Source organism: Tetrao urogallus, assembly GCF_951394365.1.
Source record: "Tetrao urogallus genome assembly, chromosome: 24".
NCBI lineage: Eukaryota > Metazoa > Chordata > Aves > Galliformes > Phasianidae > Tetrao > Tetrao urogallus.
Genome location: NC_136837.1, coordinates 201,164 through 214,751, shown reverse-complemented (window position 1 = coordinate 214,751; position 13,588 = coordinate 201,164). Strand labels below are relative to the sequence as shown.

Sequence of the window (13,588 nt, the reverse complement as noted above, 5' to 3'; positions counted from 1 at the left end):
GTTATCTACTTTGGAAAATTCCTCTAGTACCTCTATGTAAGTACGCATTACCGACCGGTCAAGATTCTTGTAATTCCCAGTGTTAGTTTGCAAAGCTGCTGTACTGTTACCATTGGTGGCTGGGATTTTTTGTCTCACTTTTGTTTGGTTTTCATTATGAAAATCTAATTGCAACTAACATATTTTTTGTTTTTTTAATTTTTTTTTAATCCAGTCAGCTCTTGCTATAAACAAAGATTTTCTGCTCCCAGTCTGTGCTTATAAGCCAGCCTGAGTGAATGTTCAAATTGCTGCTACATCTTCTTCTTCTGCAAAGTTCACAGCAATTTCTGTGGGATTACCAGCATGTCCTCAACTAACCAGACCTACGTGACTGGATTCATTTTGGTTGGTTTTCCAGGTAGACCAGTGATCCAGCTTCTGATCTTTTTGGTATTCTTCCTGGCTTATGTGCTGACAGTAACAGAAAATGTAATGATTGTTGTGCTTGTCTGGACAAATATCCAGCTTCACAAGCCAATGTATGTTTTTCTGGGCAACCTTTCCTTTCTGGAGATCTGGTATGTCTCTGTCACAGTGCCCAAGATGCTTGTGAGCTTGGTGGTTAAGAGCCAAGGCATCTCCTTCACAGGCTGCATGGCCCAGCTGTTCTTCTTCCTGGCACTGGCCTGCACAGAGTGCACTCTCTTGGCTGCCATCGCCTATGATCGCTATGTGGCTGTCTGCAAGCCCTTGCATTACCCAATAATCATGAACTGCACTCTTTGTGCCCACCTGTCTATTGGCTCCTGGGTAAGTGGCTTCCTGATTTCTGCAGGGAAGGTTTACTTCATTTCACATCAGACCTACTGCGGGCCCAATATCATCAACCACTTCTTCTGTGATGTGTCCCCCTTGCTGAAGCTCGCCTGCACCAACGCATCACTAGCTGAGCTCATGGATTTCTTACTAGCCCTGCTCATCCTCCTGGCACCGCTCACTGTGATTGTGGCCTCATACGTGTGCATCATCTCTGCTGTCCTGGCCATTCCCACGGCCCAGGGCCGCCACAAGGCCTTTTCCACCTGTGCATCTCATCTTCTAGTGGTCACGGTGTTCTACACAGCCTCCTTGTTCATCTACGCCAGGCCCCAGCCTATTGATTCCTTCAGCTCCAACAAACTGGTTTCTGTGATATACACAGTCTTAACACCGCTCATCAACCCGATCATCTACTGTCTGAGGAATCAGGAATTCAAGATTGCTCTTAGGAAAACAACATGCTGGAGGGACATCTTCTCCTAGAAATTTCAGGTGGAGATTTGCAAGAATTTTCTTCATTCACTATAAAATTCCACCATGGCTCTCATTCCACTGTGCAACAGTAATATGTAACAGGTTGTGATAAATTTACTGATGTTCACCTCTGAAATCTAAAAAATGTGACAGATCCTGAAGAAAAGCAGAGAGAACACGGAGGAAAGCCCATCATCTCACATGAGGAAAGCAAGTGGCAAGGGGAACAGAACCTAACAACTGAGCAAAACTGAGAAGGGAGCTCAGCTATGGGTCTCAAAATCTGCTCCCAGTGTCTTTGCTACCTAGGCCTGTATGAATGTTTGTTAGTCTCAGAATATTATACAGAGCTAAGATCTCTAAGCTGACCATAACTTTTTCTCTACATTTCCCCTAAAGATCTGCTATTTATAGAATCATAGAATCACGTAACCTAATAGCCTTGAACACCTCTAGGTTTGAGGTATTCAAATCTTCTGGGCAACCTGTTCCAGTACCTTACCATTTTCTGAATAAAGAATCTAATATAAATCTCTCCTGTTTTAATTTAAAATTGTTCCTCCTTGTCTAATCACTATTGCACAGGTAAAATGTCGGTCTCCCTCCTGTTAATAAGCTCCCTTTAAGTACTGGAAGGCTGTGATGTGCCACAGCAAAGCCTTCTCTTCTCCAGGACGAACAAGCCCAGCTACCTCAGCCTTTCTTAGTAGAAGAAAAACTGCAGCCCTCTGATTGTCTTCATGAACCTCTGGGGCACACCACTAGAGATTGGCCTCCAGCTGGATTTTGTGCCCCTGCCAACAATCCTTCTAAGTCTGACACTTTAGCCTGTTTTCTATTCACTCAATTGTTTGCTTACGTAATCCACAGTTCGTGAATTTTTCTATGAGGACAGCATGGGACAGTGTCAAAAACCTTGCTGAAGTCAAGGTAGTCAAGTTGCCCAAAGACCCATTCAACCTCGCCTTCAACATCTGCAGGGATGAAGCACCTATAACTTGTCTGGGCAACCTGTTCCTGTGCCTTTTCACCCTCACAGTGACAATTTTTCCTAGTATCTAATCCAAATCTACCCTCTTTTAGTTAAAACTATTATCCTTTGTGCCATCACTACACTCCGTGATAAAGAATCCCTCCTCATCTGTCTTGGAGAACCCTAGCAACTCTCCCCAGAGCTCTCTCTTCTCTAGACAGATCTGGGGTCCCAGATCTGCAGGTGGAGCCTCAGGAGGATAATCATCTCCCTCAACCTGCTAGCCAAGCTTCTTTTTATGAAGCTCAGTATAGAGTTGGCCTTCTGGGCCTTCATGTCAAGCTTTACATCCACCAGAACCCCCAAGTTCACAGGGCTGCTTTCTATCCACTTGTTGCCCACTCTATATTCTCGTTTGAGATTGCCATGGTCCGGCCACAGGATCTTGCAGTTGGCCTTATTGAACTTCATGACATTTGTACAGCTCAACCTCTCAAGCCTGTCAAAGTCCCTCTAGATGGATACCTTCCCTCCAGCATATTGGTTGCACCACACAGCTTGGTGTTGTCAGCACACTTTCTGAGGGTGTACTCAATGCCACTATCCATGTCAATGACAAGAACGTTAAATAGCATCAGTACCAATACAGACCTTTGAGGGATACCACTTATCACTGGTGTCCACCTGGATACCTGCTGGTACAGCAGCACAGCGGGTGGCAGACAATGCAGGAGATTCCTGGAATCTGTCGAGGACAACTTCCTGGTCCAGGTAGTGGATGGACCAACCTGAGGTGAAGCCTTACTCGACCTGGTGCTCACTAATGCAGAGGAGAGCATCAGAGAGGTTAAGACTGGAAGTAGTCTGGGCTGTAGTGACCATGCCTTGGTGGAGCTTGTGATATTGAATGCAGGCCTGGCAAAAAGCAGGGTTAGGACTCTGTGCTTTAGGAGAGCAAATTCTGACTGCTCAAGGAACTGCTGAGTGGGATCCCCTGGGAAATGTGTCCTTATTAAGGGCATGGGCACAGAGCAGAGCTGGCAGCTCTTTAAGGACACCCTTCTGAGAGTGCAACAGCTCTCCATTCCCCAGCAGAAGAAATCTAGCAGGGGAGGCAGGTGACCGTGGTGGCTGTGCAAGGACCTGCAGCTGAAACTGTGGGAAAAGAGGGAAACGCACAGAGAATGGAAGCAGGGTTGTGTATCCTGGGAGGAATACAGGGCTGTTGTGCGTGTGTAGAGATAGGATTAGGAAAGCCAAGGCGCAAATGGAGCTGAACTTGGCGAGGGATGTGAAAGATAACAAGAAGGGGTTCTACAGGTACATAGGCAGGAGGAGACAGGCCAAGGAGAGCATTCCCCCTCTGGTGAAAGGTAATGGGTGATTTACAGCAATATTTACCACTGCATTATTATTACTATCTTGATGGGAAATAAGGAAACAGCTAGATGAAGATGTGAAGGTCTTGGTATCTGCAACGACAGACAACAAAGCTTAAAATCCTGAAAAGAGTAAGGAAGCAAAACAATATAATCACATCCTCGGCCTTCTGAAGAGCAAGTTTTGGCTTGTTCAGGTGTCTGCTTGGTAGGACCCCATGGAAAACTGCTCTTTGAGGATAAGGAGACACAGGAAAACCTGTTAATCTTAGGGGCAGCCTCTTTAGAGTAGAAAAATAGTTCATTCAAATTTGCAGTAAACCACTGTCTCGCTCCAATTTGTAAGACAGAGAGGAGGTTTTTTAATATCTGTATACCCAGTGTGAGATTAAGAAACAATGGTTCAAATGTTGGTCCGACCAGCTTATTATAAATCCTGATCAGGGAGACGGGGAAGGGAAGGAGGGCGATAGAAAAGATAGGGAAGAAGCAAGAATGGCATAAAGCAGGGATGGTCACCACCAGGATCCAGCAGCATCCTGCTGCACAGCGTTTGAAGGTCCAAGGCAGAAGCAGCAGGGGGAGAGCAGCAGCAGCGTGGCGGCCTGGGGCAGCAAGCAGGCAGCAGGAAGAGTTGCAGAGCCAATCCAGGAGGAAGCAGCAGGACTCAGGCAGCAGCCCAGAGCAGTCCGTCAGCATGCAGGAATCCTGTAGTGAGGAATCTGATGGCAGCCACCTCTGTTCTTCAGCATGCAGGTAGAGCGCAGAGCAAGTCCAGGAGGGAGAGAGGCAGGTCATGAGGCTTCTCATGTCAGAAACCTCTTCTTCTTTTGAGGAATCTGTTGCCAGAAAACCTCAACCTCATGGCTGTAGGTTCCCTTTTTATCCTTCTGCCATCATGGCGTTCCTGGACACTCGGTAAGAGTCTTGTGCAGCACCTCCTGAGATGGACGTCTTCCTCCAGATAGGCCCACACAGAAGATCACTTCCTGGCTATTAATCTGCGGTTATCTCTCTCGTTGCCCCTGGCTTTGTCCATCAGCGTTCTCCAGACAAAGGATTTCTCAACCCTTGCCCAGGACTTGCTTGGAGACCAGCGAGCTTTGAGACATGATATAAAAGAATAATCTCCTACAACCAAGCAGAAGGAGTCTAGCATATATGGACATGTGTCTTCTGACTTAGCTCAAACACCAAATAGGCCAACAGAGAAGTTAAAAGCAAGAATGGCCTACTTCAGATCAATACAGAGACATTGTTTATATACGTGGGAGAGGAGTGTGTGGAAAAATACAAATTGTGGCCTGAACAGGCAGCTAAGCCATGAGAAAGAGGCTTGTTAGCTTGGGAAAACAAGTAAACTGCCCCTAACTTCTGCATGTAGCTAGAAGAAACTTGTTTGTACGAAACTGCTCTGCAGCTGTGACCAAGTATCCTTGCTTTCTGTGAACACTGTGTTGATCAGCAACACTTTGTCTCCTGCTGTTAAGTATATGGCCACAGTACTAAGGGGTGGCGTGGACATCTTGCAGGTTGGCTGACTGGCTGACACCTGTATCTGCTGGGAAGCCCCAGTGCTGACATTCTACCGGCTGGCCTCTTCCAGTACAGAGGACTTGATGAAATTCTACCAGCCAACCACCCCCGGTAACTTGAGTACTTCTCTGTTAAACTGATGAATGTTAATTTGCCTCTACATATTTTCTTTGGGATCACTAAACCTTGCCCAGAAGCCCTGGTGCTCTTGCATTACATGCAGCCCACGATCATCTGGAGCTGAAACTTGCAAAGGAGGTGAAATGCAAAAATAAAGGTTTCTTACAGTGCATTTGAAGCAAAAGGAAGAGTAAGGACAGTCTGTTCTCATTGCTTAGTGGAGCTGGGGTCCTAGTGTATCACTCCTAGTAAAGGAGTGATAGCACGAATGGAAAATTGCCTGGGCTGCTGATTTTAAGAAGGTGTAAAATTTAAGCAGATGAGAACTAACTAGTGGTGTCCCTCAGGGATCAGTATTCAGGCCAGTACTGTGTAATGTCTTTGTTAATGAGATAAGTGCTGAGATGCAATGCAATCACAGTGAGTTTGAGGGGGACATCAAGCTCAGGAAAGTGGTCAGTATGCTGGAGGGGAAGGCTGCTATTCTTAGGGAATTTGCTGAACATGAGACAGGGAAGTATTTATGCGGTAAAGAAAGCAAAACACATCCTGGGCTCTGTTAGCAAGGGTCTAGCCAGCTGATCTGGGGAAATGATCCTACCCCTCTATTTAGTGCTTGAGAGATTCCATCTGCAGTACTGTGTCCAATCTGAGGCTCTCCAGGACAAGAAGGACAGTGGCAGTGAATTCCCTGGAATAACATTGAGAAATTGGCCAGGAACAACAAGCCAAACAAGATTTGTTCACTCTTAAGTACAGAAGGTTAAGAGGAGACCTTCTTGCTATTTATAACTAACAGATAAGAGAATGATGCAGAGCAAATGGAGGCCGACTCTTCTGGAGCTATATACCAACAGGATGAAAGGCAACAGATACTTGTGGGAATGTGCTAAATTTTATGGATATTTATTTATTTTCCTTGAGACTGGTCATATAATTGAACAGGTTGCCAACAGGCTGTGAGATCAAAAATTCCCTAGGTGTGCTCCAGCTGACCCTGAATTGAAGAGAGGATCAGACTTGACGCCAGTCAGAGGTTACTTCTAAACTAAATTATTTGTGATTCTGTGACTTTATGATTATATACATGTTTGTTGCTGTATTCACTGTGCAGGAACAGAGTTGAACAATATCACCACTACTGTGACAGAATTTGTCTTGCTTGGACTGATAAAGAGTTGCAAACTACAGTACAGTCTGTTTGTAATCAGCTTTGTTATCTGTATAGTAACCTGGCTGGGGAACTTCACCATCATTGCAACTGTAGTTGTTGATCACCAGCCCCATAAACCCACTTACTTCCTATTGGGCAACTTGGCTTTTCTCAGTGTCAAGTTCTCTTCAGTCAACATTCCCAAACTGCTGTCAGGTCTTTTTATTCTGCATAGCATAATTCAGTGAACATTTCCACCAAATGTTCTTCTACTTCATTGCCGCTGCAATGTTTTTTTTTCCTTGTATGAATGTCAGTTGATAGGTATGTGGCCGTCCATGAGCCACCACGTTACTTGTCTGTTACAAACTGGAGTGCACAGGATTGGTGATAACAGCATGGTTTAGTGGAATTTTTCACTCTGCTATACAGATTGTTTTTCTTCTCCATCTATCATTTTGTGGGCCCAACATACTGGGCAGTTTTGCTGTGATGTTCCTCAAGTCGTCAAACTGGCTTGTGCTGACACCCACATGGCTGGACTACAGATGGTGTTTCATGGTGGAGTGATTCTCATGGTTCTTTCTGTGATCTTGACAATTTCCTGCAGTGTCATCTTGAAATTAAGGACATGCATCACAGAAGGAAAATGGAAACCCTTGTCTACCTGAGGAACTCAGATAACCATTGTGAGCCTAATATTCACCCCCTTCATTGTCTTCTACGCTTGACTTTATGAGAAATTCCCTATAGACAGGTACTGCATGTTATTTGTACTGTGATCACACCAATGCTAATCTGTTGATTGATGCACTCAAACACTAAGATGAAAAATGTCATCAGGAAAACACTGGGAAAAATCTTTCTCTCTCAGGAAGGATACAGAAACCACACAGCAGATCCGAAGAGATGAGATCTGACATTTCCATGAGAAAACCACATTCACTGCTGAGATCATCATTCCTTCTGTATCATCTACAAACCGGGTGAGCATTTGACTTCTGCATCCATATTATTTATATAAATATTAAAGAGAACTGTCCATAAAACTGAGCTCTTTGGAACCCACTAGTGACTGGCCTCCAGCCTGATTTAAACCCATTTATTATAATCCTTGGAGCCCAATCCATCAGCCAATTGTTCATCCATTTTATTAGGTACTTGCCTAGCTGTATGCTGGACATTTTGTCCTTAAGGACACAGTGAAAAACATTATCAAAAGCTTTGTAGAAAGCCAAAAAGATTACATCTATTTGATCAGCTAGGTAGGTAACCTTGCCTTAAAAGGAGATGAAGCTCATTAAATAGGCCTTTTACTTTGTGAATCCATGTTAGCTGTGACCAATGACTGCTCTGTCTTTCAACTGTTCTTCAATAACTCCCAAAATAATCTCTATAATTTTATCAGGCACCAAGACTCATGGACCTGTAATTAACACTGTCTTCTTTCTTGCCCTTCTTGAAAAATGGGATGTTTGCCAGCTTCCAGTCAAGGGAGACTTTCTCCAGATTCCAAAGACCATTGAAAACTAACTGCTGAGAGAAGCCTTGCAAAACTACTGATCCAAAGGGACAGCAATCATGCTCCAAAAAATATGGGACTGCTTGGAATTGTTGTGATCATGTTCCATTAAATTCAGTTGCCAGTCCTTACTGAAGAAAGTCCTCCAGCATATCAGAGATCTGTTCATGGATGCAATTCCAGAGGGAGGATGCTGCATAATAAATATAGTAAATAAATATAATAAATGTATAAATAAATATAATAAATACAGTAAATAAAGTCAAAGCCTCCTCCTGGGAATACAGGAGATTGTGGCTTCACCTGTGGGAGACATGCTATGTCATGGCACTGTCTTACAAGTGAAGGAACTATTGGATGAAGTGAGCAGTCTGTGCACTTTCAGGGAATCAGAACAGGACTGCAAGAGGGGACGCAGTAGCCTTAGTTTCATGCTGCAATGGAGGAGTGATAGCTAAGAGGTTACACTTGATCAAGTGGTGATGAAGTCTCCCAGGATGGGAAGGATGGGTGCTTGTGGCTTCTGACATTAGGAGAAAAGCACTCTTGACTTTGTGACATTGTCTTTTGTCAAATGATGTGTAGAAGATCTGTTAAGGAACAACATTAACAAAAAAAAACATACTTCAGAGGCAAATATATTTGGATATCTACAGCATGCCATGAACAGTGTTACATGAGAACTGAAAATACCATGACCTGTAGGGTGCAATGCCTTCTGGAATATTACTGGAGAACTTAGTGGATGAAGCCATATTTCACTCAGCATCTACACTGCCTAAAGAAGTTACACTGCCGTAAGAAAATCATAGTTTCCTAACAAAAATAAATTATTTGGTTGACTCCAACTCAAAGCAAGACTAAGAAGTGGATTACAGGGCAAGTACAAGGGGCAAGACAAAAATGTCTAAGGCACGGCTTACTACTTCTCAAAGTAGAAATTTAAAAAGAGTTAGCTGAATTTCTCCCTAGAAATGCCTACTAATTTTGCAGGAATCCTTAGTGACTAATTCAGACATTTGCATCTGTGTTGCAGATGTCTGTAACTGTATAGATAAAGCTTATGATCAGTATTTCCTCTAAGTCTATGATTATATTGTCTTTGATTTTTACTTAGTAGTTGTGTTCTGATTTCAGATTGCAATGTTTCTCCATGAAAAACAAAGCCTGCCTACAAGCTAGATCATCCAGCAGCCCGCACATTCTCCCTTTGTGGAAAAGTAATCAACTCATTAAATGGCAGAATCATGAAAGAGTCTAACAAGAAGGCAGCATCAATAGTGAAAATTCAACTATGAGCTGAAATCTTGAACTAACATGCCTGTACCTGAGCCAGTAGTCCACCAATGGTTTTATGAAGTCTCAACATCTACCAAATTATTTCTAATAAAATTAGAAGATTTTTAACAACAACTTCATAGCAACAACTGTCACGTCCTGCCTATAAGGGGAGAGAAGAGTTGACCAAATTCATGAAAATCCCTTGTTAGGTTAAGGAAAAATGATCTGCTGAGGTCCATAAACAATCATCAATTTAAATGAAAATCTACATACTACAATTATCCCAAAATATTGGCAAGCAATTATGCATAAAATATCGACCCTCTAATGCTAAGCATTGATCTTAAACCATGCAGCTAAACTACATGACTGACAGAAGAGGACTTCTTGAAGGTTACTGATTAGGTGCATTATGCTGTTACATAGTGCACAGTCCAAATTTTTTCCTAAGAAAAATGCGAAACTGCATTAAGAAATCAAGAAACAATTATTTTTAATTTTTTTTTTTTTTTTTTAAAGTCTACACCAAAGTATGTGTTTGCAGACCAACTTCCACCTCAAACTTCTGATCTCCTTGTTACACAGGGTATAGATCATGGAATTAGTCAAGGGGAAGATGACCCCTTGTCATCAGCAACATCAGCAACAACCATTGGGACGGTCTGAAAGGGTAAGACATAGATGTAGATAGCTGGGCCACACATGACAAAAACCACAATGATGTGGGAAACACAGCTGGAGGTTATTCTGTTCTTTGCCTTGGTGGACTGTGTCCGGAGCTTCAGCAAGAGGATTGTGTAGGAGATGAGGAGAAGTGCAAAGCACATGACAATAACTCCATTGTTGAGGAACGCCAGCAGTTCTACTGTGTGTTAGCACAGGCCAAGTTAGCCAGCTGACGCACATCACAAAGATGTCCAGGATGTTGGGGCGACAAAAGGGGAGCTTGATGGTGAGAGCAAACAGAATGATGCCATGAACAAAGCCACTGCCCCATGAAGCTCCAACCAGGGCACAGCATGCAGTCCTGTTCAAAGCCTGGTGTAGTGGTTTGCAAACAGCAATGTAACGGTCATGGGCCATGGCCAAGAGCAGAAAAGCTTCTGCTGCTCCCAGGAAGTCAAGAAACAAAAGCTGGGTCATGCAGGCATTGTAGGAGATGGTCTTGGGATTTGAGAAAAAGTCAGCCAGCATTTTGGGTGGGGTCACAGAACAGTAGCAGATGTCCAAGAACGCCAAATTGGCCAGGAAAAAATACATGGGTGATCCTAGTTGGGAACTGCCCTGAATTGTGAGAATGATAAGGATGTTGCTTGGGAGAATTATCATGTAGAACAGCAGGAAGAAGAAGAAGAGAACTGATTGGACTTTGTGAGTCTGGGACAATCCTAACAGAACAAACTAACTACAGTATAATTTACACCCATTTTGACTTTGCCAGACCGTGACAAACAGGCAGTAATGAATACACCAGTACAAATATATTGCAATATTTAAGCACCTTGGGGTATACTGAGACTACTGAAAATGCATACTCTGACCATTGGCTAGTTTTACAGAACTCCTTATTCTAAAGTACTTGAAAGCTAGGCATCTAGATTCCCACTATCTTGAGCATCGCATTGGAATTGTGAACTGAAAGTAAACATCATCAGATGTTTCATGTTTTCTCCACACAGTAGGAACTGATACCTGGATTAACTCATCAGTCCAGTCTCCTGTAGTAGGCTGATCTTTGTGGTTTACACTGTAGCTATCTTGATCTGAACTAGCGATGGATACAACCTCTCCAAATGAGCAAAGCAGACCTTTCCAAGGTACATTTCATTCTAATGCAGACAGTCAAAGATAGATGAATTGCAGTCTAAAATTGCTCAAACCTAGAATCACATTCCCAGCTGTCTTTCAAGGGACCTAAGGGTGCTCAGATCATATGCAGACTTCCACTCTTCCTCAAAGAGACCCCACAACAATGTCAATTTTCCAATGAAGTCATCAGAATATTGGAAATATGGAGAAAAGTCAGTTATCCAAATATCTCTATGAAACTAATATGCCAAGAGTTGGCAATAAGACAAACATAGAAAATAAATCAGTATTCTCCATGGAATTTATCAAATAATTTCATTTTCATACATTTTGAATGAAACAGTGATTCATTTGACCATAAAAAAGTCAAAATTGTTTTAGAAGTCTATTTATCCACTCATTCATCTCAATTCTTTTTCTGCTTTTGAGTCACGAGAAAGTTACGTTGGTTTTTGCATCCCTTCTTTTACATCTTTCTTTACATCTTACGTCTTGCTGCAAAGACGGTGTGTTTATATGAATGACTTCTACTGCATTAGTAGCATGGCTGGCAGTGTTGAGCTAGAGAAGGAAACATACTGAAAATGTGATAGGAGTAGATACTCAGACATATAAATGCCACTGATTTAAAACAGGTTCAGTTTACTTCCCTTACTGAGACCAGTGAGAAATGAAACTGGTTTTGACACTGGAAACTATAAATTTTATATTATGCTTTGAAATAAGAAAAAAATCTTACTATTTTTTATTTAATCATAGAATCGTTAAGGTTGGGAAAGATCACTTAGATCATCTAATCCTACCATCAGCCCATCACCTCCATGCCCACTAAACCAGCTCCCCATATCTCATCCTTTCTTACACGGACAGTTGAAGGGCTCATTGTAATTAATGTGTGTATAAATTAGTTCATGTTGTCCAATACCTAATTTCCTTCCAGTATTTAATGGGAACTGTTAAACAAAAGGAAGAATGACTTATTACACAGAGTCAAAGAATTGCAAAGTACATGCTTTGACCAAAGAAAATTCATTATCAGTCTCATTAATGTGTTGGTAGTCTAACCAGAATTTAATGATCACTCATTTCTTGTCCAATCTCAATAATACTAACCCTCATTTATCTTCTGTTTAAGAAGAAATAAGTATGTGTCTCTTTTCTTAATTATCACCCTTCTTGTCATCTGTTCAAAGCAGTATTCCTCCTCCTCAGGCAAGGTGAGCCATCCACATCTTCACGTCCAGTGGAGGGAGGAGAACAGCATGGCCTGAGGCACTTTTCCTCCTTAGTTATTCAGAGTTCACTCATGCTCATAGATATAAACATTCATGTGTGAATACAATAGAGCTGAGGCCTGAACTCTCCCAGTCCTTGCACTGCTTACTGACTGTCTTCCTCAGTGCCCCCCAAGTATCAACAGCTCCCAGCTGTTCAAACTCCTCACTTTACTCCATACCATAACTTTATCTCTGAAACCAACCCCAGCTTTAACCTCCTACAAAAACATGCCATCAGCTTAAATGTACACCTCCATTTCAGGACCTTTGCTGGTGGTCCATCATTGTGTTCTGAAGTCTTCCTCCTCTTCCACACACCCGTGCTGCTTTGCGCAGACCAAAGATCCCCCCCGTTCTGGACCCACCACGCGGCCCATTTGTTGCCCTGTCTGCACGTCAGCGCTAACACCAAGCCTGCAGCTGGTGTCTGTGCCGCGGTCCGTGCCACCTGCTGACAGGAGAGGAGCACTGTGTGCCAGAGGACAGAGATTCTGTTGTACTCTATATATTCTTTGTCTCTTTAAGAGACAGCTGGGACTGCGGGTGTTTTTTGGTTCCAAAGCTGAAGGTCATATAATTATGGCAAACAGCTGTGCTAACTCAGATACCCATGGGTCCCAATTAAAGTCGTAATGTGTGTGACTGTTTACAGTTATTTATTACTATTTCTTAATTATTTATTTTAACATATATTATTCCTGGGCCAGGTGTTTCATTAATAGGTAAAAAAAGTATGTTAGAAAATAAACCCCCTTGCATTCCAGCTTCTCATTAGATATCAAGAGGGGCTGAGAGCAACTGAGCTTGGATTCCCAGTGATGTCTAATCTGGCACCATAAGTACAGAGAATATATAGACTGATCACAGATCCACAAATAACACATCAACCAAGTTGCACTCAAATGAACCAGAACAGCCCCTCCTTAAGAAATTTGGGTCATATTCAATGAGAACATTCACCGCGAAGTTAATGACTAGCACTAATTAATGAAGCAGGTGAATTGTAGATTCTTTTGGATTGCTGCTAATAATGCACTGTCTGCAGAGCATGTGTGAGTACCACGAACGTTCCACAGCGCTAAGTTCCCATCTCTGCAGTGTTATCACAGCATCTCACTGCGATGTTCCCACCTCGCTCCACCCTTTGTGCTGCATCTTCTCTTTAGAGGGGCACATCTCAATAAGTCACCTCGATAATTACTCTGTACCAGGCGCTGTGTAGAGGTCCCCTACAACTTCTTTAAGATTCCATGTTTAATTTTG

The 13,588-nt window shown here is 42.7% G+C and overlaps 3 protein-coding genes across 3 annotated transcripts; 2 read left to right on the top strand and 1 right to left on the bottom strand.

Annotated features, from left to right (window-relative positions):
- Positions 1-345: 345 nt before the first annotated feature.
- Positions 346-1,284, top strand: LOC306955185 (olfactory receptor 6B9-like; the record flags this gene model as incomplete). The annotated part of the gene is made up of 1 exon (XM_079546432.1): positions 346-1,284. One exon carries the CDS (start codon positions 346-348, stop codon positions 1,282-1,284), a length of 939 nt encoding a protein of 312 aa, XP_079402558.1.
- Positions 1,285-4,525: 3,241 nt separating this feature from the next.
- On the top strand, positions 4,526-7,167 carry LOC306955183 (olfactory receptor 4D9-like; the record flags this gene model as incomplete). Its single annotated transcript, XM_079546430.1, is given in 8 exon segments — positions 4,526-4,545; positions 5,234-5,274; positions 6,398-6,678; positions 6,680-6,745; positions 6,747-6,806; positions 6,812-6,920; positions 6,923-7,104; positions 7,108-7,167. Coding segments are annotated over 8 exon segments (819 nt in total).
- A 2,677-nt stretch (positions 7,168-9,844) lies between these two features.
- On the bottom strand, positions 9,845-11,871 carry LOC306955182 (olfactory receptor 4M1-like; the record flags this gene model as incomplete). The annotated part of the gene is made up of 4 exons (XM_079546429.1): positions 9,845-10,018; positions 10,140-10,640; positions 11,538-11,609; positions 11,866-11,871. 4 exons carry the CDS (start codon positions 11,869-11,871, stop codon positions 9,845-9,847), a joined length of 753 nt encoding a protein of 250 aa, XP_079402555.1.
- Between the last annotated feature and the right edge of the window lie 1,717 nt (positions 11,872-13,588).